The sequence below is a fragment of the Ranitomeya imitator genome, chromosome 6 (assembly GCF_032444005.1).
Source record: "Ranitomeya imitator isolate aRanImi1 chromosome 6, aRanImi1.pri, whole genome shotgun sequence".
NCBI lineage: Eukaryota > Metazoa > Chordata > Amphibia > Anura > Dendrobatidae > Ranitomeya > Ranitomeya imitator.
Window position 1 is genome coordinate 538,330,504 of NC_091287.1, and position 23,034 is coordinate 538,353,537.

A 23,034-nucleotide genomic window follows, 5' to 3' on the forward strand; every position below is an offset into this window, starting at 1 on the left:
CGATTGGCCAATGGTAAACTAAATACATTCAGGGAAGTGAGGGGAAACAAAAGTTCCAGCATCTATTGTGCTGGGAGAATGCTGATGCAGATGAATCTCTCTTATGATGTGTGTCAGTGTTTCTTAACCATTGCTTGTTTATGAAGGAATGGGAATCTATTTTAAGTTTAACTCTAGGGCCCCATCATATTTACATGCTTAGATAACATGCTTGAGGTTAATCCAAGAAGTACAGTTGTAATGCATCTAAAAGAATGGCAAAATAAAAAAAATAAAAAAATTATATATATATATAAGTTTAGATTTTGACACCAACATAGATAAGGATTCTTTACTGTAAGAGCAGTGAGACTATGCAACCTCTTCCAATGGACATTTGGATGTTGAACTTTGGAAAAGATAGCCGCAGGATGAAGACCCTTGACCCAAACATACTTCCAGTATGGAACAAATCAAAGGGGTTGTCACAAAACCAATGTGAATAGGTGATGAATTTATTATCGCTGAGGGTCTGACCGTTGGGAAGCCCACTGATCATAATAACAGGGGTAGTGGCATCTGCGACCATTGCTCCAGTCGCTGTCTATACAGTCTGGCTGCACAGCGCTGAGGATACAATAAACCTAGACTGACGATAAGTATCCCCTGGTGGACCCCAGGTCTCCAGGCTCAATACTAAGCCCGCTTCTTCCTTACCCATTGATCTCTTTAGATTTCCGCTTTTCCTCCATGTATCTGTGAGTTTCCAATCTACTTTCTGGAGTGTAATGTGACGGCTGCTGCCAAAACGCTTGGTCCTCTTCACCGTCATCTTCTCTCATGTCCTCGGAGTTCACGTCAGGGCAATTTTCTTTGTTTTCTGTACATTCAGGTCTGAAAAAATAAGTCAATAATTAACAGTGTAATGTTAGTCCCATAGAGTCCAGATAAGAGCGTCTGTCACATAGATCCCCCACAACAGTACCTACTCTCAGAGCCCCCATAACAGCTCTTGCCCTGTATAGAGCCACGAGACCACTACATGCTTCCCATAGCCCCCATAAAGCTGCATGCTGCATAGAGCCCCCATATTAGTGGTAGACCCATAAAATTGCTAATCCCACAGCGCCCTCATAACAAGAACCCAAACTCCACAGAGCCCCCATAACTGTGCTTACCACACAGAGCCCCCATAAAAGAGGTCTAACCCCACATAGCCCCAATAAAGCCCTAGCTCCATAACTGTGCTAGCCCCCCAAAGCCTCCCTAACTGAGCCTGCCTGACATATCCCTCATATCACTACTAGCCCATAATGCTAGCCCCAAATAGCCCCCATACCTGTACTAGCCCCATAGAGCCCCCATACCAGTACTAGCCCCATAGAGCCCCCATACCTGTACTAGCCCCATAGAGCCCCCATACCAGTACTAGCCCCATAGAGCCCCCATACCTGTACTAGCCCAATACAGCCCCCATACCAGTACTAGCCCCATAGAGCCCCCATACCTGTACTAGCCCCATAGAGCCCCCATACCTGTACTAGCCCCATAGAGCCCCCATACCAGTACTAGCCCCATAGAGCCCCCATACCAGTACTAGCCCCATAGAGCCCCCATACCAGTGCTAGCTCCATAGAGCCCCCATACCTGTGCTAGCCCCACATAGCCCCAATACCAGTACTAGCCCCATAGAGCCCCCATACCTGTACTAGCCCAATACAGCCCCTATAACAGTGCGTGCTTCACATAACCCCAAATATCAGAGCCCACATAACACTCCTAGCCCTCGGCGAATGCCAGTATCGCCAGCCTCCATGTTCTCATCTCGGTGCCTGTCATACTCTCCCCATTAGTGCCAGCTCCCTGCCCTTCACGCTGACTGCCACGTGCTCTCCTAATGGTGATAGCCCCCATGTCAGCCACACGATCCCCCCATAACGGTCTATGCAGAGATCTCCTGGCGCTCTCGTGTTGCGCTCTAACAGAGCTCTGCTTTAATCCGCCATATGTAAGATAATACTGCACAGCATCTTGCAGCAGAACGCGTTTCACTCCATTCTGAGCCTTTAATATTGGTTGATGAAGGCTTATAATGGGCAGACGTGTGATTCTTCTCACAATTCTTGCCAAGCAGGCGACCTCCAAGACGAATGAGCCTGGCTGAAGACGCTTCCATCTCTCTGCACTTTCCCCAGTGACACAAGAGCTGGAGAAGCAGCCAAGCAAAATGTCCCTCGTCCTAAGAAGCAATTAGCCGAATAACAAGGTGACGGGGCCTCGGGAGATTACAAATGCGGCAGAGATTTGGGACGTCGCCGGCTGCAGCTCAACAAACTTTTCCGTGGTTTCCTGGTGCATGAGGGTCGACAGAGTCCTTATTTCGGTAAAATACGCTGCTCAGGCCACGGTCACCTTCACAACCTAACTTTTTTTTTTCACGCTGACAAATCTACAGTAAAAAATGAAGCAACTTTCCCATTAAATGTGCCCTACTGTTTTGTAGCTCCAGCTCCTCTGCATACCAGTGCGTTCCCACGGTAACAGACAACAAGCAAACCCGTCGTAGTCAGATCTGGAAGTCACAAGAATGAAATTTTTCCTCTATTGGACATAGGAAACCTGACACAGGACTAGACTAAACAAGACTGGGGTTTCTCGGATATCATGGGGTGAGGGATTTGGGTTGGGCAGGGTTTGAGGGCGGAGAGTGACACAGGGATGTCTCTGGTGTTCTTTAGAGGAACCTATCATGTGAAATAATGCTATTAACCTGCAGATATGGGGTTATTCTGCAAAGTCTTCAGCAGACCTCCTGCTGTCATAGCAAACTGCCGGCGACCCGTGATCACGTCACAGGCTAAGAATGATGCGCCCCCACATGCCGGCGCACTGTGAATGCCGCTGTCAGAGTTTCACAGCAGCATTTGACAGGTTAACAATATTGGGAGGAGCTCGGTTTCACCCGCCAGTGAAGCCCAGCCAGCGACTTGGCTTCACAGGAGTACCAACATGGTAGCCATGGGGTCTCAGGAGGTCCATGGCTGCCATCGTAATACATCCGCATCTTGTGATTTTGTCGCAGAGAACTGGCACTACATGAACCAGACCCTCTAACTAATCTTCATTTTATTGGTGGGATACATTTCCCTTTAAGCCTCAGCCATTAGGAAGGTACCATCTCCCCCCCCCAGACACGACCAGCCGCACGTACAATCTGTTGTTGATGTCAGTGTACCAGCGGCCATCGTAGCCAGGCTTCTTCCCGTGCTTGCTGACGCTCGGCTGCGAGCAGGATTTGCTCTGGGCCTCTTGTCGCTCCCGCGCTCTCTTCAGCCGATAACACTCCTCTTGTTCCTTAATTTGCTGCTGCACTTGGTGGTAATCCTGCAGGGCCTGGATCCGCTCCGAGCGCTCGATCTCCTTCCCATCCAACCACTACAAGGAAAAACAACGTAACAGTCGCAGCTCCCACAAGGGGAAGGACAGAAACAAATATAATCAGAACAGAAATGACATCTGCAATGTAACATTAACAAGAGGCGAGAAGACGCCAGACCAGAGATATAGAGAACTGTGATCTCCACGGCTATAAGGACTCAGGAAACACTGCCGACATGTGACATACAGGTCATATATACAGGCGCAAATCCAGGAAACAGGGCCGCAAGAAGCATCTCACTACATATGTACTCAGAGATTGTTACAATGTAACAATCAGAGGAAAAAGAATATAACTACAATAATACTGCCCCCTATATACAAGAATATAACTACAATAATACTGCCCCCTATATACAAGAATATAACTACAATAATACTGCCCCCTATATACAAGAATATAACTACTATAATACTGCCCCCTATATACAAGAATATAACTACTATAATACTGCCCCCTATATACAAGAATATAACTACTATAATACTGCCCCTATGTACAAGAATATAACTACTATAATACTGCCCCTATATACAAGAATATAACTACTATAATACTGCTCCTATGTACAGGAATATAACTACTATAATACTGCCCCTATGTACAGGAATATAACTACTATAATACTGCTCCTATGTACAAGAATATAACTACTATAATACTGCCCCCTATATACAAGAATATAACTACTATAATACTGCCCCCTATATACAAGAATATAACTACTATAATACTGCCCCCTATATACAAGAATATAACTACTATAATACTGCCCCCTATATACAAGAATATAACTACTATAATACTGCTCCTATATACAAGAATATAACTACTATAATACTGCCCCCTATATACAAGAATATAACTACTATAATACTGCCCCTATGTACAAGAATATAACTACTATAATACTGCTCCTATATACAATAATATAACTACTATAATACTGCTCCTATATACAAGAATATAACTACTATAATACTGCTCCCTATATACAAGAATATAACTACTATAATACTGCTCCTATATACAAGAATATAACTACTATAATACTGCTCCTATATACAAGAATATAACTACTATAATACTGCTCCTATATACAAGAATATAACTACTATAATACTGCTCCTATGTACAAGAATATAACTACTATATACTGCCCCTATGTACAAGAATATAACTACTATAATACTGCTCCTATATACAAGAATATAACTACTATAATACTGCCCCTATGTACAAGAATATAACTACTATAATACTGCCCCCTATATACAAGAATATAACTACTATAATACTGCCCCCTATATACAAGAATATAACTACTATAATACTGCCCCCTATATACAAGAATATAACTACTATAATACTGCTCCTATGTACAAGAATATAACTACTATAATACTGCCCCATGTACTTGAATATAACTACTGTAATACTGCTCCTATGTACAAGAATATAACTACTATAATACTGCCCCTATGTACAAGAATATAACTACTATAATACTGCTCCTGTGTACAAGAATATAACTACTATAATACTCCTCCTATGTACAAGAATATAACTACTATATACTGCTCCTATGTACAAGAATATAACTACTATAATACTGCTCCTGTGTACAAGAATATAACTACTATAATACTGCTCCTATGTACAAGAATATAACTACTATAATACTGCCCCTATGTACAAGAATATAACTACTATAATACTGCTCCTGTGTACAAGAATATAACTACTATAATACTGCTCCCTATGTACAAGAATATAACTACTATAATATTACTCCTATGTACAAGAATATAACTACTATAATACTGCCCCTATGTACAAGAATATAACTACTATAATACTGCTCCTATGTACAAGAATATAACTACTATAATACTGCTCCTATGTACAAGAATATAACTACTATAATACTGCTCCTTTGTACAAGAATATAACTACTATAATACTCCTCCTATATACAAGAATATAACTACTATAATACTGCTCCTGTGTACAAGAATATAACTACTATAATACTGCTCCTGTGTACAAGAATATAACTACTATAATACTGCTCCTGTGTACAAGAATATAACTACTATAATACTGCCCCTATGTACAAGAATATAACTACTATAATATTGCTCCTATGTACAAGAATATAACTACTATAATACTGCTCCCTATGTACAAGAATATAACTACTATAATATTACTCCTATGTACAAGAATATAACTACTATAATACTGCCCCTATGTTCAAGAATATAACTACTATAATACTGCTCCTGTGTACAAGAATATAACTACTATAATACTGCCCCTATGTACAAGAATATAACTACTATAATATTGCTCCTATGTACAAGAATATAACTACTATAATACTGCTCCCTATGTACAAGAATATAACTACTATAATATTACTCCTATGTACAAGAATATAACTACTATAATACTGCCCCTATGTACAAGAATATAACTACTATAATACTGCTCCTATGTACAAGAATATAACTACTATAATACTGCTCCTATGTACAAGAATATAACTACTATACTATGATCTCGGCAGTGCATTTTTGCTTTGCAATGATAACCCCACTGTGGTAATAAACAGCTTTCTATGTCACGTGAACAGTGTTTTCAGTATCTTTCATGAGAATCTATTTCCATACATACGGTAGTTTTCTGTCCTGCAGTAATGCTCCTTTCTGGACTGGTCATTTCGGGGCATTAGCGGGTGACTGCCGATTGCCTTTCTACGTTCCTTTGACCCTTCGTTAGTACTGGACAGTGGCCGTCCTGTAGCACCCGCACAGCCATACATAAGCTGACATTAAAGGGGTTGTCCGGCTCACTCTATGTGACTCCAGACTTCTGCCTGGTGACAGTGTTGGACGCGCGCTCTTGTCTCGATTCCCCGGTGTTGCGCTCACGTGATCGTATGTATGTGATTCGCATACTTCCGGCCATAATCACACGCTGTCACCATCCAGAAGTGGAGTGACCGTGGACCCGCCATCAGACCACGCGACGTGCACATTTACTAGGACGGTACCTTCAGCTGCGGGAGCGTAGCCACCACGTACTTCCGGTAGCCTTCAAACTGAGCACAGGGGTTTCCCACCATGTAAAGCTCTCGGAGATGGATGTTGGGTTTGAGGCTTTGGATACTGGACACTTCCCCCACAAAATTCACGGTGAGGTCAAGCTTCTGTAGAGACTCACACCCTGGAGGACGGGAAGACGCTGGTTACATATAGCGGACATACGCCCTACAAATCACACACATGACCTGGCTTGTACGTGGTACTGTCCATATGGCTGAGGAGGGGGCTACAAACTTACCCTACAGTACCCTCTGGTGGGCATATGAGCCCCACTACTCTGTAGTAGGACTACGGCGTCCATAGCACTAAAGATCACACCCATCTCATAATATGTAGTAGGTGTAATAATAATAATTATATTTGCAAATACGTCCAATTAGAGATGCAGTACAGTTCTTCTGATTAGCTATGTCACTTTCCCCGTGTGTAGGGCGTTGCAGGAGCTTAGGTATCTATGGTTACGGCCATTAACAGCTAACTGACTATATGAGTGGTCATAACCATGAATACCTAAGCTACAGGAATGCCCTGCACATTAGGAAAGCAACATAATTAATCAGAAGAACTATACTACATTTCTAATTGGAGGTATGTGCTAATTTTATTGTTATCACACCTACTACATATTGAGGCAGGATGTTGGAGATGGGAGTACCCCTTTCCAAATGGAGCCATTTTTCGTTTTTTGTGCCTTCATTTTTTTTCTTCCTCCTTTTCTTTCAAGAGCTCTTTTTATTTTTCCAGGAACACGGCTGTATGAGGGCTTGTTTATTGCAGGACGAGTTGGAAGTTTGAATGACACCATTCATTTTACTATATCAAGTACTGAAAAACAAGGAAACAATTAAAGTGGGGCAAAATAGTGAAAAAAAAAAACAAAAAAACAATTCCACCGTTGCTTTTTAGGTTTTCATTTTACGGTGCTTATTGTGCGGTAAAAATGACCTGGAAACACGATTCTTCAGATCGGGGCGATTAACGGCAACACGTGAATTTTTTATATTTTTTTAAGTGCAAAAAATAAATAAATAAATCAAAATAAATTTTTGGTTTGTGTCACCAATGTCAGAGATCCAGAACCTTTTTTATTTTTCGGTCCTTTTGAGCTGCGTGAAGGCTTGTTTTTGGTATGGTGAGACCAACGAAAAAAGGAAATCCTGGCAAATTATTTTTTTACCTTTACGACTCTTACCAAACGCTTTCATAAATCAGACTTTTAAAAAGGGGTATTTCCATCTCCAAGATCCTATCGCAATAAGCAGTAAGTGTATTAATAATAATACTAGCAAATACCTCCAAATAGAAATGTAGTATAGTTCTTCTGATTCGCTATGTCTCTTTCATCATGTGCAGGCATTGCAGAACCTTAGGTATCCATGGTTACGACCACTGACAGTTAGTTAGTTGTTAGTGGTTGTAACCATGGATACCTAAGGTCCTGCAATGTCTGCACATGAGGAAAGAGACATAGCGAATCAGAAGAACTATACTACATTTCTAATTGGAGGTAGTTGCTAATATTATTATTATTACACCTACTACATATTGGGATAGGATCTTGGAAATGGGAATACTCATTTAAGAAAGCACAAAAGGTCTTTGTTTTCAAAGAGGGAATTAATTTGTTATTTGCTACTATTTCTTTTTTGTACCATTTTAACAAATATAACGCTTTCATCATTTTTTATTGCATTTTTTGGCGGAAGGGGCGATGACTAAGAAGTGTTTTTGTTTGTTTTTTACTTTTGGCATATTTTTTATTTTATTTAGGGGACCAGAACCTGCAAAGTTTGCTTGTACTTTGTACATACTGTGGTATTGCGGTATATAGTGAAATGAACAATTTTCCATTGAGGCCGGAGCTGGGCTTTATAGGTCCACCATGACGTGGGCCTTCAGTAACCCCTCGGCACCGTGCAACTGCATGTCAAGGGCAATGGGTGCAGAAACAGATGCTCAGACCAGTTAGAAACATACCGTATACATGCTGCTGTCAGTGATTGGCAGCATCTATAGGGTTAAGCAGCGATCACTCCTACCTCTATTCGCTGCTGCTAGAACCAGATTCTGGGTGTAAAACAGAGCCAGCAGCCGCCCTGTATGGAGAGCGCTCAGCTCCGGGGCACACGCCATACACCGGTATCCACACGCCATACACCGGTACCCACGCCCCATACACCGGTACCCACCCGCCATACACCGGTACCCACGCGCCATACATCGGTACCCACGCGCCATACACCGGTACCCACGCGCCACACGCCGGTACCCACGTGCCATACGCCGGTACCCACACGTCATACACCGATACCCACGCCCCATACACCAGTACCCACACGCCATACACCGATACCCACGCGCCATACGCCGGTACCCACACGCCATACAACGGTACCCACGCGCCATACGCCGATACCCACGCGCCATACGCCGGTACCCACGCGCCATACACCAATACCCACACGCCATACACCGGTACCCACACGCCATACAACGGTACCCACACGCCATACACCGGTACCCACGCGCCATACGCCGATACCCACGCGCCATACGCCGGTACCCACGCGCCATACGCCGGTACCCACACGCCATACACCGGTACCCACGCCCCATAAACCGGTACCCACCCGCCATACACCGGTACCCACGCGCCATACACCGGTACCCACGCGCCATACACCGATACCCACGCGCCATACGCCGGTACCCACACGCCATACAACGGTACCCACACGCCATACAACGGTACCCACGCGCCATACGCCGATACCCACGCGCCATACGCCGGTACCCACGCGCCATACACCGGTACCCACGCGCCATACACCGGTACCCACGCGCCATACACCGGTACCCACACGCCATACAACGGTACCCACGCGCCATACACCAGTACCCACACGCCATACACCGGTACCCACGCGCCATACGCCGATACCCACGCGCCATACGCCGGTACCCACGCGCCATACGCCGGTACCCACGCGCCATACGCCGGTACCCACGCGCCATACCCCGGTACCCACGCGCCATACAACGGTACCCACGCGCCATACACCGGTACCCACGCGCCATACAACGGTACCCACGCGCCATACAACGGTACCCACGCGCCATACAACGATACCCACGCGCCATACAACGGTACCCACGCGCCATACACCGGTACCCACACGCCATACAACGGTACCCACGCGCCATACACCGATACCCACGCGCCATACGCCGATACCCACGCGCCATACGCCGGTACCCACGCGCCATACACCGATACCCACGCGCCATACACCGATACCCACCTGCCATACACCGATACCCACCTGCCATACACCGATACCCACCTGCCATACACCGATACCCACGCGCCATACACCGATACCCACCTGCCATACACCGATACCCACCTGCCATACACCGATACCCACCTGACATACACCGATACCCACGCGCCATACGCCGGTACCCACGCGCCATACACCGATACCCACGCGCCATACGCCGGTACCCACGCACCATACACCGATACCCACGCGCCATACACCGATACCCACCTGCCATACACCGATACCCACGCGCCATACGCCGGTACCCACGCGCCATACACCGATACCCACGCGCCATACACCGATACCCACCTGCCATACACCGATACCCACCTGCCATACACCGATACCCACACGCCATACAACGGTACTCACACGCCATACACCGGTACCCACCTGCCATACACCGATACCCACGCACCATACACCGATACCCACGCGCCATACGCCGGTACCCACGCGCCATACACCGGTACCCACACGCCATACAACGGTACCCACGCGCCATACACCGATACCCACCTGCCATACACCGATACCCACCTGCCATACACCGATACCCACGCGCCATACGCCGGTACCCACGCGCCATACACCGATACCCACGCGCCATACACCGATACCCACCTGCCATACACCGATACCCACACGCCATACAACGGTACTCACACGCCATACACCGGTACCCACCTGCCATACACCGATACCCACGCACCATACACCGATACCCACGCGCCATACGCCGGTACCCACGCGCCATACACCGGTACCCACACGCCATACAACGGTACCCACACGCCATACAACGGTACCCACACGCCATACAACGGTACCCACACGCTATACACCGATATCCACGCGCCATACACCGATACCCACGCGCCATACGCCGGTACCCACGCGCCATACACCGGTACCCACACGCCATACACCGGTACCCGATGTGGAAATTACATATATGTCCCGAGTTTGGTTTAATGCATTGATGATTTTTTTCCCCAAAAAAGTGGACAACTCCTTTAAGGGGGGCACATTCATTGGGTTAATCGCACTTACCTTCCAAATTTTCAATCTTTTCTATGTTGTTCAAGGCTAAATTCAGATATTCCAGTTTCTTCAGTCGGCCGACATTCTCTGCAATGGAAAAACAAGCGATCAGCCAGGATCAGCGATTATAGGAACACGGACCACCAGGGACGCTGCGACTGTGATAGATTCTGCGTGTTACCAGACAAGGAAAGCGCAGAGGAAACAAGCAATGGCGCCTGTGATCAGCTGCGGAGCGGATTTTACCACCAGTCAGTGACATAAGAGCGATCGTCTGAAACAATTGCACTACTATTTCATTTACTCAGTGGCACCTTTGGCAAAATAAAAGCCCTAATATTAGAAAAAAAAAAATATATATATATATATATATATATATATATATATATATATATATATATATAAACCAAGGATTCAAGCTTCAGGAGGCTAATTTGCATATTCCAGGTGCCTTCTGGGAGAAGCGAAGTCTCCCTAAGCTAGAAGATCGTTGGGTACAGCCGGGACCAGCTGCTTCGAAAGCATCACCAAACCAAGGATTCAAGCTTCAGGAGGCTAATTTGCATATTCCAGGTGCCTTCTGGGAAAGCGAAGAGTCTCCCTAAGCTAGAAGATCGTTGGGTACAGCCGGGACCAGCTGCTTCGAAAGCATTGCCTGTAGGACATTATTGCAAGAGAGCTTGGCTGAGTAGATTACACAAGAAGGAAAACACACAGCAAGTCAGCAGGATCTAGGAGCAACATGGCAGATGTGACAACCTACATGGTGAGCTGCAGCATGTGCTACATGTTCACAGATCAACCAGAAGAAGAATCCAATTTCACCTGTCAGAAGTGTAGACTAGTGGCCCTTTTAGAAGAAAAGGTGCGGGGTCTGGAAGAAAGAATAGCAACTTTGAAACTCATCAAAGAGAATGAAGACTTTCTAGACAGAACAGAAGCATCTCTACTGGTCACAGAAGGTGCAAAAAGTGTCAGAGAACCTCCAAAAGCAGATGAGTGGAAGCATGTGACCAAAAGAAGCAAGAAGACCATGGAGAAATCACCAACCACACAACTGAAGAACCGATATCAAATCTTTGTAGAGGATGAAGATGGCACACCTAAGAATGAAGCAATACCAGCAAGCAAAAAAGAAAAGGGCACACAGCAACAAGTGACAGCAAAAAGTACAGCCAAGAAGCAACGAAGAGTGGTGGTGGTGGGAGACTCACTACTGAGAGGCACCGAAGCAGCCATCTGCAGACCGGACATAACTGCAAGAGAAGTATGCTGCCTTCCAGGTGCGATGATCAAGGATGTGACCGATAGGATACCAAAGCTCTTCAGCTCCAAGGACGTCCACCCATTTCTTCTGATACATGTTGGCACCAATGACACGGCAAGGAAGGACCTACCGACAATCTGCAAGGACTTTGAAGAGTTGGGGAAGAAAGTAAAGGAACTGGATGCACAGGTAGTTTTTTCTTCTATCCTTCCAGTAGACGGGCATGGCACCAGGAGATGGAACAGGATCCTTGATGCAAACAACTGGCTAAGACGATGGTGCAGACAACAAGGATTTGGATTCCTGGACCACGGTGTGAATTACTGGTACGATGGACTCCTCGCCAGAGACGGACTACACCTCAACAAACCTGGGAAACACACATTCGCCAGAAGACTCGCTACACTCATCAGGAGGGCGTTAAACTAGAAGAAGAGGGGACGGGAAGAAAAACATTAGACTCGAACAAAGACGACCCAGGAAAACATACTCAGAAGGGAGGTAAGAACATTTCTAAAACAATCCACAGTGAGGAGATTGGAACAAAACAAAATCCTCTAAACTGCATGCTCGCAAACGCCAGAAGCCTGACAAACAAGATGGAAGAACTAGAAGCAGAAATATCTACAGGTAACTTTGACATAGTGGGAATAACCGAGACATGGTTAGATGAAAGCTATGACTGGGCAGTTAACTTACAGGGTTACAGTCTGTTTAGAAAGGATCGTAAAAATCGGAGAGGAGGAGGGGTTTGTCTCTATGTAAAGTCTTGTCTAAAGTCCACTTTAAGGGAGGATATTAGCGAAGGGAATGAGGATGTCGAGTCCATATGGGTTGAAATTCATGGAGGGAAAAATGGTAACAAAATTCTCATTGGGGTCTGTTACAAACCCCCAAATATAACAGAAAGCATGGAAAGTCTACTTCTAAAGCAGATAGATGAAGCTGCAACCCATAATGAGGTCCTGGTTATGGGGGACTTTAACTACCCGGATATTAACTGGGAAAGTGAAACCTGTGAAACCCATAAAGGCAACAGGTTTCTGCTAATAACCAAGAAAAATTATCTTTCACAATTGGTGCAGAATCCAACCAGAGGAGCAGCACTTTTAGACCTAATACTATCTAATAGACCTGACAGAATAACAAATCTGCAGGTGGTTGGGCATCTAGGAAATAGCGACCACAATATTGTACAGTTTCACCTGTCTTTCACTAGGGGGACTTGTCAGGGAGTCACAAAAACATTGAACTTTAGGAAGGCAAAGTTTGACCAGCTTAGAGATGCCCTTAATCTGGTAGACTGGGACAATATCCTCAGAAATAAGAATACAGATAATAAATGGGAAATGTTTAAGAACATCCTAAATAGGCAGTGTAAGCGGTTTATACCTTGTGGGAATAAAAGGACTAGAAATAGGAAAAACCCAATGTGGCTAAACAAAGAAGTAAGACAGGCAATTAACAGTAAAAAGAAAGCATTTGCACTACTAAAGCAGGATGGCACCATTGAAGCTCTAAAAAACTATAGGGAGAAAAATACTTTATCTAAAAAACTAATTAAAGCTGCCAAAAAGGAAACAGAGAAGCACATTGCTAAGGAGAGTAAAACTAATCCCAAACTGTTCTTCAACTATATCAATAGTAAAAGAATAAAAACTGAAAATGTAGGCCCCTTAAAAAATAGTGAGGAAAGAATGGTTGTAGATGACGAGGAAAAAGCTAACATATTAAACACCTTCTTCTCCACGGTATTCACGGTGGAAAATGAAATGCTAGGTGAAATCCCAAGAAACAATGAAAACCCTATATTAAGGGTCACCAATCTAACCCAAGAAGAGGTGCGAAACCGGCTAAATAAGATTAAAATAGATAAATCTCCGGGTCCGGATGGCATACACCCACGAGTACTAAGAGAACTAAGTAATGTAATAGATAAAGCATTATTTCTTATTTTTAGGGACTCTATAGCGACAGGGTCTGTTCCGCAGGACTGGCGCATAGCAAATGTGGTGCCAATATTCAAAAAGGGCTCTAAAAGTGAACCTGGAAATTATAGGCCAGTAAGTCTAACCTCTATTGTTGGTAAAATATTTGAAGGGTTTCTGAGGGATGTTATTCTGGATTATCTCAATGAGAATAACTGTTTAACTCCATATCAGCATGGGTTTATGAGAAATCGCTCCTGTCAAACCAATCTAATCAGTTTTTATGAAGAGGTAAGCTATAGGCTGGACCACGGTGAGTCATTGGACGTGGTATATCTCGATTTTTCCAAAGCGTTTGATACCGTGCCACACAAGAGGTTGGTACACAAAATGAGAATGCTTGGTCTGGGGGAAAATGTGTGTAAATGGGTTAGTAACTGGCTTAGTGATAGAAAGCAGAGGGTGGTTATAAATGGTATAGTCTCTAACTGGGTCGCTGTGACCAGTGGGGTACCGCAGGGGTCAGTATTGGGACCTGTTCTCTTCAACATATTCATTAATGATCTGGTAGAAGGTTTACACAGTAAAATATCGATATTTGCAGATGATACAAAACTATGTAAAGCAGTTAATACAAGAGAAGATAGTATTCTGCTACAGATGGATCTGGATAAGTTGGAAACTTGGGCTGAAAGGTGGCAGATGAGGTTTAACAATGATAAATGTAAGGTTATACACATGGGAAGAAGGAATCAATATCACCATTACACACTGAACGGGAAACCACTGGGTAAATCTGACAGGGAGAAGGACTTGGGGATCCTAGTTAATGATAAACTTACCTGGAGCAGCCAGTGCCAGGCAGCAGCTGCCAAGGCAAACAGGATCATGGGGTGCATTAAAAGAGGTCTGGATACACATGATGAGAGCATTATACTGCCTCTGTACAAATCCCTAGTTAGACCGCACATGGAGTACTGTGTCCAGTTTTGGGCACCGGTGCTCAGGAAGGATATAATGGAACTAGAGAGAGTACAAAGGAGGGCAACAAAATTAATAAAGGGGATGGGAGAACTACAATACCCAGATAGATTAGCGTAATTAGGATTATTTAGTCTAGAAAAAAGACGACTGAGGGGCGATCTAATAACCATGTATAAGTATATAAGGGGACAATACAAATATCTCGCTGAGGATCTGTTTATACCAAGGAAGGTGACGGGCACAAGGGGGCATTATTTGCGTCTGGAGGAGAGAAGGTTTTTCCACCAACATAGAAGAGGATTCTTTACTGTTAGGGCAGTGAGAATCTGGAATTGCTTGCCTGAGGAGGTGGTGATGGCGAACTCAGTCGAGGGGTTCAAGAGAGGCCTGGATGTCTTCCTGGAGCAGAACAATATTGTATCATACAATTATTAGGTTCTGTAGAAGGACGCAGATCTGGGTATTTATTATGATGGAATATAGGCTGAACTGGATGGACAAATGTCTTTTTTCGGCCTTACTAACTATGTTACTATGTTACTATGTTACTATATATAATTATAATATATAGATTAAAAAATCTATAGAACACAAATTCCTTAAAAAGTAAAAGCAAAAAAAAATGAACCGTATATGACCAAAAATATAAATAATAATAATTAATTAAATAATGTCTGCCTTTCATGGCCCCTGATACAGGCATACTAAGTTGGGTCATATATCAAACAAACCATTGCACAATGTAAAAAAAAAATGTTTTATTAAAGTTTATAATATATATATATATATATATATATATATATATATATATATATATATATATATATATATATATATATATATATATATATATATATATATAGTAACATAGTTAGTAAGGCCGGAAAAAGACGTTTGTCCATCCAGTTCAGCCTATATTCCATCATAATAAATCCCCAGATCTACGTCCTTCTACAGAACCTAATAATTGTATGATACAATATTGTTCTGCTCCAGGAAGACATCCAGGCCTCTCTTGAACCCCTCGACTGAGTTCGCCATCACCACCTCCTCAGGCAAGCAATTCCAGATTCTCACTGCCCTAACAGTAAAGAATCCTCTTCTATGTTGGTGGAAAAACCTTCTCTCCTCCAGACGCAAAGAATGCCCCCTTGTGCCCGTCACCTTCCTTGGTATAAACAGATCCTCAGCGAGATATTTGTATTGTCCCCTTATATACTTATACATGGTTATTAGATCGCCCCTCAGTCGTCTTTTTTCTAGACTAAATAATCCTAATTACGCTAATCTATCTGGGTATTGTAGTTCTCCCATCCCCTTTATTAATTTTGTTGCCCTCCTTTGTACTCTCTCTAGTTCCATTATATCCTTCCTGAGCACCGGTGCCCAAAACTGGACACAGTACTCCATGTGCGGTCTAACTAGGGATTTGTACAGAGGCAGTATAATGCTCTCATCATGTGTATCCAGACCTCTTTTAATGCACCCCATGATCCTGTTTGCCTTGGCAGCTGCTGCCTGGCACTGGCTGCTCCAGGTAAGTTTATCATTAACTAGGATCCCCAAGTCCTTCTCCCTGTCAGATTTACCCAGTGGTTTCCCGTTCAGTGTGTAATGGTGTAATATATATATATATATATATATATATATATATATGTACAGTACAGACCAAATGTTTGGACACACCTTCTCATCTAAAGATTTTTCTTTATTTTCATGACTATGAAAATTGTACATTCACACTGAAGGCATCAAAACTATGAATTAACACATGTGGAATTATATACTTAACAAATGTCTTATATTCTAGGTTCTTCAAAGTAGCTACCTTTTGCTTTGATGACTGCTTTGCACACTCTTGGCATTCTCTTGATGTGCATTTATCACCCTCTCCTGGTTTTGGCTACAAATACTGATGTAAAATCCTGACCAAATACTGATAGTGTGATGGCAGCCTTATTCTTATGGTGCAGTCAGATAGCCATATAAACTGGACCAAGATCGGATGGCAATGCTCGGACCGGCTGCAGCGCCCTCGACCTGAGCGTTACAGCTGATTAGAAACATATGAAGCTGTCACGCTTGGGTTGGGAGGGCCGTCGGCCAGCCCGTGCATTGTGGTCCGATATTGGCCCGATTTATAGGGCTGTCTGACTGCGCCCTTTGAGATGATGCACGTTGATTCTCAGGATGCGGGTCAGTAGTCCATGGCGTCCTACACGCCGTCATCTCCGCCACCTCTTTTGACCAGTAGGCCTGGAGCAACGTCATCCTTGCATTGCCGGTGATGGGGGCAGTATGCAGGGTTCACATGTGGCGTGGCGGCTGGGCCAGGGTCCTACGAATCAATTAGCTCTTCCAAAGTTATTCTCAGTGTTAGGCCGGCGTCACACTCGGCGTAAGACAATACGGTCCGTATTTTACAGCCGTAATATGCAGAAAAGTCCCCAAAATAGTTGTCCGTAGCTCCTCCGTAGGCAGGGTGTGTCAGCGTATTTTGCGCATGGCATCCTCCGTATGTAATCCGTATGGCATCCGTACTGTGAGATTTTCTCGCAGGCTTGCAAAACCGACATACGGACATACAATGGATCCATGTGCTCAAAAAAACATAAAAACATATGTACTGTATATATATATATATATACTAGATTGTGGCCCGATTCTAACGCATCGGGTATTCTGGAATATGCATGTCCCCGTAGTATATGGACAATGATGATTCCAGAATTCGCGGCAGACTGTGCCCGTCGCTGATTGGTCGAGGCAACCTTTATGACATCATCGTCGCCATGGCAACCATTGACATCATCGTCGATACTGTGCCCGTCGCTGATTGGTCGAGGCCTGGCGGCCTCGACCAATCAGACGCGGGATGTCTACGTCCTTTATGACATCATCGTCGCTGTGCCCGTCTCTGATTGGTCGAGGCCGCCAGGGATTTCTATGTCGATACTGTGCCCGTCGCTGATTGGTCGAGGCCTGGCGGCCTGGACCAATCAGAGACGCGGGATTTCCAGGACAGACAGACAGACAGACAGACAGACGGAAAAACCCTTAGACAATTATATATATAGATATATATATATGTCATTGAGACACATAAATGTATATATATTAATATTTCATCCAGCGCGAGATAGCTTAAAAGCCGGTAATTCAATTACCGGCTTTTGCTTTCTCCTTCCTAAACCCGACATGATATGAGACATGGTTTACATGCAGTAAACCATCTCATATCACCAATTTTTTTTTCTGCATAATCCACACTACTAATGTTAGTAGTGTGTATGTACAAAATTTGGGCGCTCTAGCTATTAAATTAAAGGGTTAAATGGCGGAAAAAATTGGTGTGGGCTCCCATGCAATTGGCGGCCTCGACCAATCAGAGACGCGGGATAACCAGGACAGACAGACAGACAGACAGACAGAAAAACCCTTAGACAATTATATATATATATACCTATTCTATGTGTACATATTTATTCTACCTATTCTACTGTAAGCTGTCAGTGTGATTTTACTGTACACCGCACTGAATTACCGGCTTTTCTCTCTAACAGCGCTGCGTATTTCTTGCAAGTCACACTGCTTGTCCGTGTGTAATCCGTATTTTTCTGGCCCCCATAGACTTTTATTGGCGTATTTTATGCGCAATACGCTGACAAACGCAGCATGCTGCGATTTTGTACGGCCATAGAAAGCCGTATAATACGGATGCGTAATATACGGCTGATAGGACCTGACCCATTGAGAATCATTGGGCCGTGTGTAATGCGTGTTTTACGGATGTATTTTATGCGCTCATACGTCCGTAAACTCGCTAGTGTGATGCCGGCCTTAAATCTTTTCATCTATCCAAAACTTGTAGATCGCTGGGACTCCCAGTGTTCAGACCCCTAGAATGGGGCTATAAAATGCTCGGTTGGGAACGGTGGTCTCTGATCCTGTCATCCTCTATGGGACTGCTGTTGTCTGATGTCCCATAGAGAATGAATGGAGTGGTGGCCACTGATGGGCGAAGTAGGGGTCTGATCCAGTGGGACCCCACCTATCTGAAAGTTTTAATGATGGGAATAACCGTGTTGTTAAAGGAGTATTGACAGCTGTTAAAATATTAAAGGGATTTTCTCATCAACTTCTCTGAGTGAAACAGCAAGACTGACTCCAGACAGACAACGGATTCTGGGATCTGTAGTCCTACAGAACAACACACTGACCTATTCTGGGGATGAGGTTGTTCTGGAGGTAGAGGATTTTCAGCTCTCGGCACCATTTGTCCAGGTGCTCGATCCTCTCCAGATCTTGCTGGTGAAGGGAAATTTCCTCCAGGGAGAAGATCTCGCAGTTGTTGTGTTCGGCTCGTCTCCGGATCAGATCTTCTGTGACTGGGAAGAAGATGACAAAAATGGGAGCTCAGTCCTCGCCACAGCGTCGGCTGCTCTTCAGCTCTGCTACACTAGGACACGGTTATCGTCAGCGACTCCAATCACACACACAAAAATACTTTATTGAAATAAACCCACTGACACTTTCTATCATTCACCACTTCATTAAAAAAAAAAAAAAGTTCCCACGTAGGTCCGATGTAGTCCGCCAAATCTGACGTAGTGCGGAGCGCAGAATGACCAGATGTGAGAGAGAGAGAAAGAAAGAAAGAAAGAAAGAAAGAAAGAAAGAAAGAAAGAAAGAAAGAAAGAAAGAAAGAAAGAAAGAAAGAAAGAAAGAAAGAAAGAAATAGATTTCAATGGAAAACCGGATCAGGAGGCCGGATTCATCGTTTTACACTTTTTTGGCCGGCTCCATCACTGTGCGCTTTTTTCGCTGGATAAACAAACGTTCCTCTGGACGTTTTCTCCATCGGCCGGAAACGACTATTTGGACGGATCCGGAAAAAAAAAAAAAGATGAAAAGTGTGGCCATCAGGCGCTAATACAACTCTATGAGAAAAAAAAAGGATCCGGTGTAAAAAAAAACAACACAGATCCGTTTTTTTCCAAAAATTGCCAGATTGTGCCTGAAACCAAAAACCTGATGTGTGAAATTAGCCTAACGCTCCCAGTCATCCTGTGCTCTGGACTACGTCAGATTTGGTGGACTAGATCGGACCGGCGTGGTGAATGAGGGAGTGTCGGGGGGAAGGGGGGCGGTTTATTTCAATACAGTATTTGTGTGTTTCTTCTTAGGCCTCTTTCACACTTCAGTTATTTGGCGTCAGTCTAAAACCGCCATTTTCCTCAAATAACGGATCCGTCATTTTTTTTTGACGGATCCGTTATTTTCCCATAGACTTGCATTAGTGACGGATTGTGACGGATGGTCGTCCGTTCCATCCGCCATGCGACGGATCCGTCGACATTTGGCGGACGTTTTCTGAAAATAGACGGACATTGGAACGTTTTTTGTCAACGCCGAAATGGCGGATCGCGACGGATCCGTCGCGTCCGCCATTCCATAGAATGGGCGCCTATGGGTGACGGATCCGCCGCAACCGTTTTTTCGGCGGATCCGTCGCCCCAATCCGTTTTTTCAATTGCGCATGCTCCAAAAAGTAGATACTTCTCCCAGACAACCCCCAAGTAACGGATCCGTCAAAAAAACGGATCCGTTAGAACCGTTTTCGCAACAATTGTGACGGATCCGTCAATCCGTCACTATGTCGGTAGTGACTGACGCCAAAAGACTGAAGTGTGAAAGAGGCCTTACTGGGTTAGTAATGGGGAGAGCGTGATTGATTCATCTCCATTACTAACCCCTGGGCTCGATCCCAGCTGTGTTTTTGGAAAATTCACAGCTGACATCAACCCCAACTACCGTTACCTCGATGGCCGACGCAACCAGCGCAATCGGGAAAAGTGAAGGCGAAGAGCCAGAACTGGAGCATCTCATGTAGAGGTCAGCGAATTTCTTTAGGTCCCCGCTTATTCGGCAAGCTATAGCGAATAAGCTGCAGAGGGAACCCGGATACATGGAGCGCGCCGGCTGATCAGCTGTCCGTTGCCGCAGCTCCATGCGTCGCGGCTGTGTCACAGCACATGTATGGAGAGCCTGCGTGTTGGGCCTGTTTGCTGGGCTCTCCATGTATGTACTGTGACAGTGACACAGCCGCGACACATGGAGCTGTGGTGCCGATCAGCTGATCCATGTATCCGGGTTCTCTCTGCAGCGCTATATCTTGTGGAATAAGCGGGGACCCGAAGAAATTCGCTGACCTCTAATCTAAAGTGATGCGCCACTTCTTGGGTGGGTGCAGGCTGGTATTTTTAGTCTGGCAAGGGTCCAATAACCAGAGACCTTCCTGGCCTGATCATATCAGCCCCCAGCTGTCTGCTTTACCTTTGTTCGGTTACCAAAAAAACCCCCCAGGCCGTTCTTGTCAATCATTTATTTCTTTAATCATAAAACGCCATAGATCCACAAATGTGGAATATGTCGGGGGTTGTGCAGTCATCTGTCTGCATCTGTTATCTATCTCTATGGCTTTCACCGCTGACATCTGTACACACCGGTTTATTGCGCTTTTATCTGACTTCATTGAAGTCAATGGGTGAAAAAAAAAATCTACAAAAGAACTGGCACACTGCACCAAACAGGCGAGTCGCAGAGAAGCAGCAGCGTGTGCACACGGCCTAAAGCTACAAGGATGAGACAAAACTGGAAATATATCAAAAGGAGACATTAATAAAAGGTGAAAAAAAAAAAAAAAAAGAGTAAATGCAATCACGGATCAAGGTCCTGAGGTTTCCACATCCCTGCACCCTCCCCCCCCTAATAATATGAATGCAGTGGCTGTGGGACTACAGGTCCCAGCAATGTCACTGCAGCGAGACAGCATTTGCTGGAAGTTGTAGTTCACAAGCACAATATAAACAGATGCAGGTTACACATGAGGACGCGGACACTCACTGAGCACCATGGCGGCGGACGGACGGACGGACGGATGGGTAGAGACGTCTCCGCTCCGGTGTGTGCTGAGAGAAGCGGCTCTGTAACCATGACAACGAGCTGGGGACGGAAGGAGAGACGGACCAAAAGAACCGCAGAGTGATGTGGTGATGTACAATAATGCTCCAGCAGAGGGCGCTGAGTACACGCGTCATCGTAAAGCGAGATGTGACTGAACAGCGCTGGCTTTTGCGACATTTCTAATTTCAAGTTCTGTAAAGTCAATGAGTGGTCGGAGGGTACCGACTAGAACGGAGGTGATTTTTTGAGGTAATGGCAGTGTGAAGACACGATAGCAGGAAGTAGCGTTGTGCTGAGGCTGCTAGAAAGGAGGGAAATGAGGAGCTGCTGCGCTATGGAGCCGTGTGAGGAGAGGACCGAGGGGCCGCACTATGGAGGGTGTGAGGAGAGGACCGAGGGGCCGCACCATGGAGCCATGTGAGGAGAGGACCGAGGGGCTGCACCATGGAGGGTGTGAGGAGAGGACCGAGGGGCCGCACCATGGAGGGTGTGAGGAGAGGACCGAGGGGCTGCACCATGGAGGGTGTGAGGAGAGGACCGAGGGGCTGCACCATGGAGGGTGTGAGGAGAGGACCGAGGGGCTGCACCATGGAGCCGTGTGAGGAGAGGACCGAGGGGCTGCACCATGGAGGGTGTGAGGAGAGGACCGAGGGGCTGCACCATGGAGGGTGTGAGGAGAGGACCGAGGGGCCGCACCATGGAGCCGTGTGAGGAGAGGACCGAGGGGCTGCACCATGGAGGGTGTGAGGAGAGGACCGAGGGGCTGCACCATGGAGGGTGTGAGGAGAGGACCGAGGGGCTGCACCATGGAGCCGTGTGAGGAGAGGACCGAGGGGCTGCACCATGGAGGGTGTGAGGAGAGGACCGAGGGGCTGCACCATGGAGGGTGTGAGGAGAGGACCGAGGGGCCGCACCATGGAGCCGTGTGAGGAGAGGACCGAGGGGCTGCACCATGGAGGGTGTGAGGAGAGGACCGAGGGGCCGCACC

General features: G+C 45.3%; 1 protein-coding gene across 2 annotated transcripts in view; it reads right to left on the bottom strand.

Annotated features, from left to right (window-relative positions):
• DNAAF11 (dynein axonemal assembly factor 11) overlaps window positions 1–22,069 on the bottom strand; it is a 54,872-nt gene extending 32,803 nt beyond the window's left edge. For both annotated transcript variants that reach the window (XM_069731935.1, XM_069731934.1), the window contains exons 1-6: window positions 21,987–22,069; window positions 19,301–19,468; window positions 10,911–10,988; window positions 6,477–6,649; window positions 3,191–3,414; window positions 697–873 (exon numbers count right to left, since the gene is read on the bottom strand). In XM_069731935.1, coding sequence (XP_069588036.1) covers window positions 697–873; window positions 3,191–3,414; window positions 6,477–6,649; window positions 10,911–10,988; window positions 19,301–19,468; window positions 21,987–21,996 — 830 coding nt within the window. In that variant the 5' untranslated portion in view covers window positions 21,997–22,069. The remainder of the gene's footprint in view (window positions 1–696; window positions 874–3,190; window positions 3,415–6,476; window positions 6,650–10,910; window positions 10,989–19,300; window positions 19,469–21,986) is intronic.
• Between the last annotated feature and the right edge of the window lie 965 nt (window positions 22,070–23,034).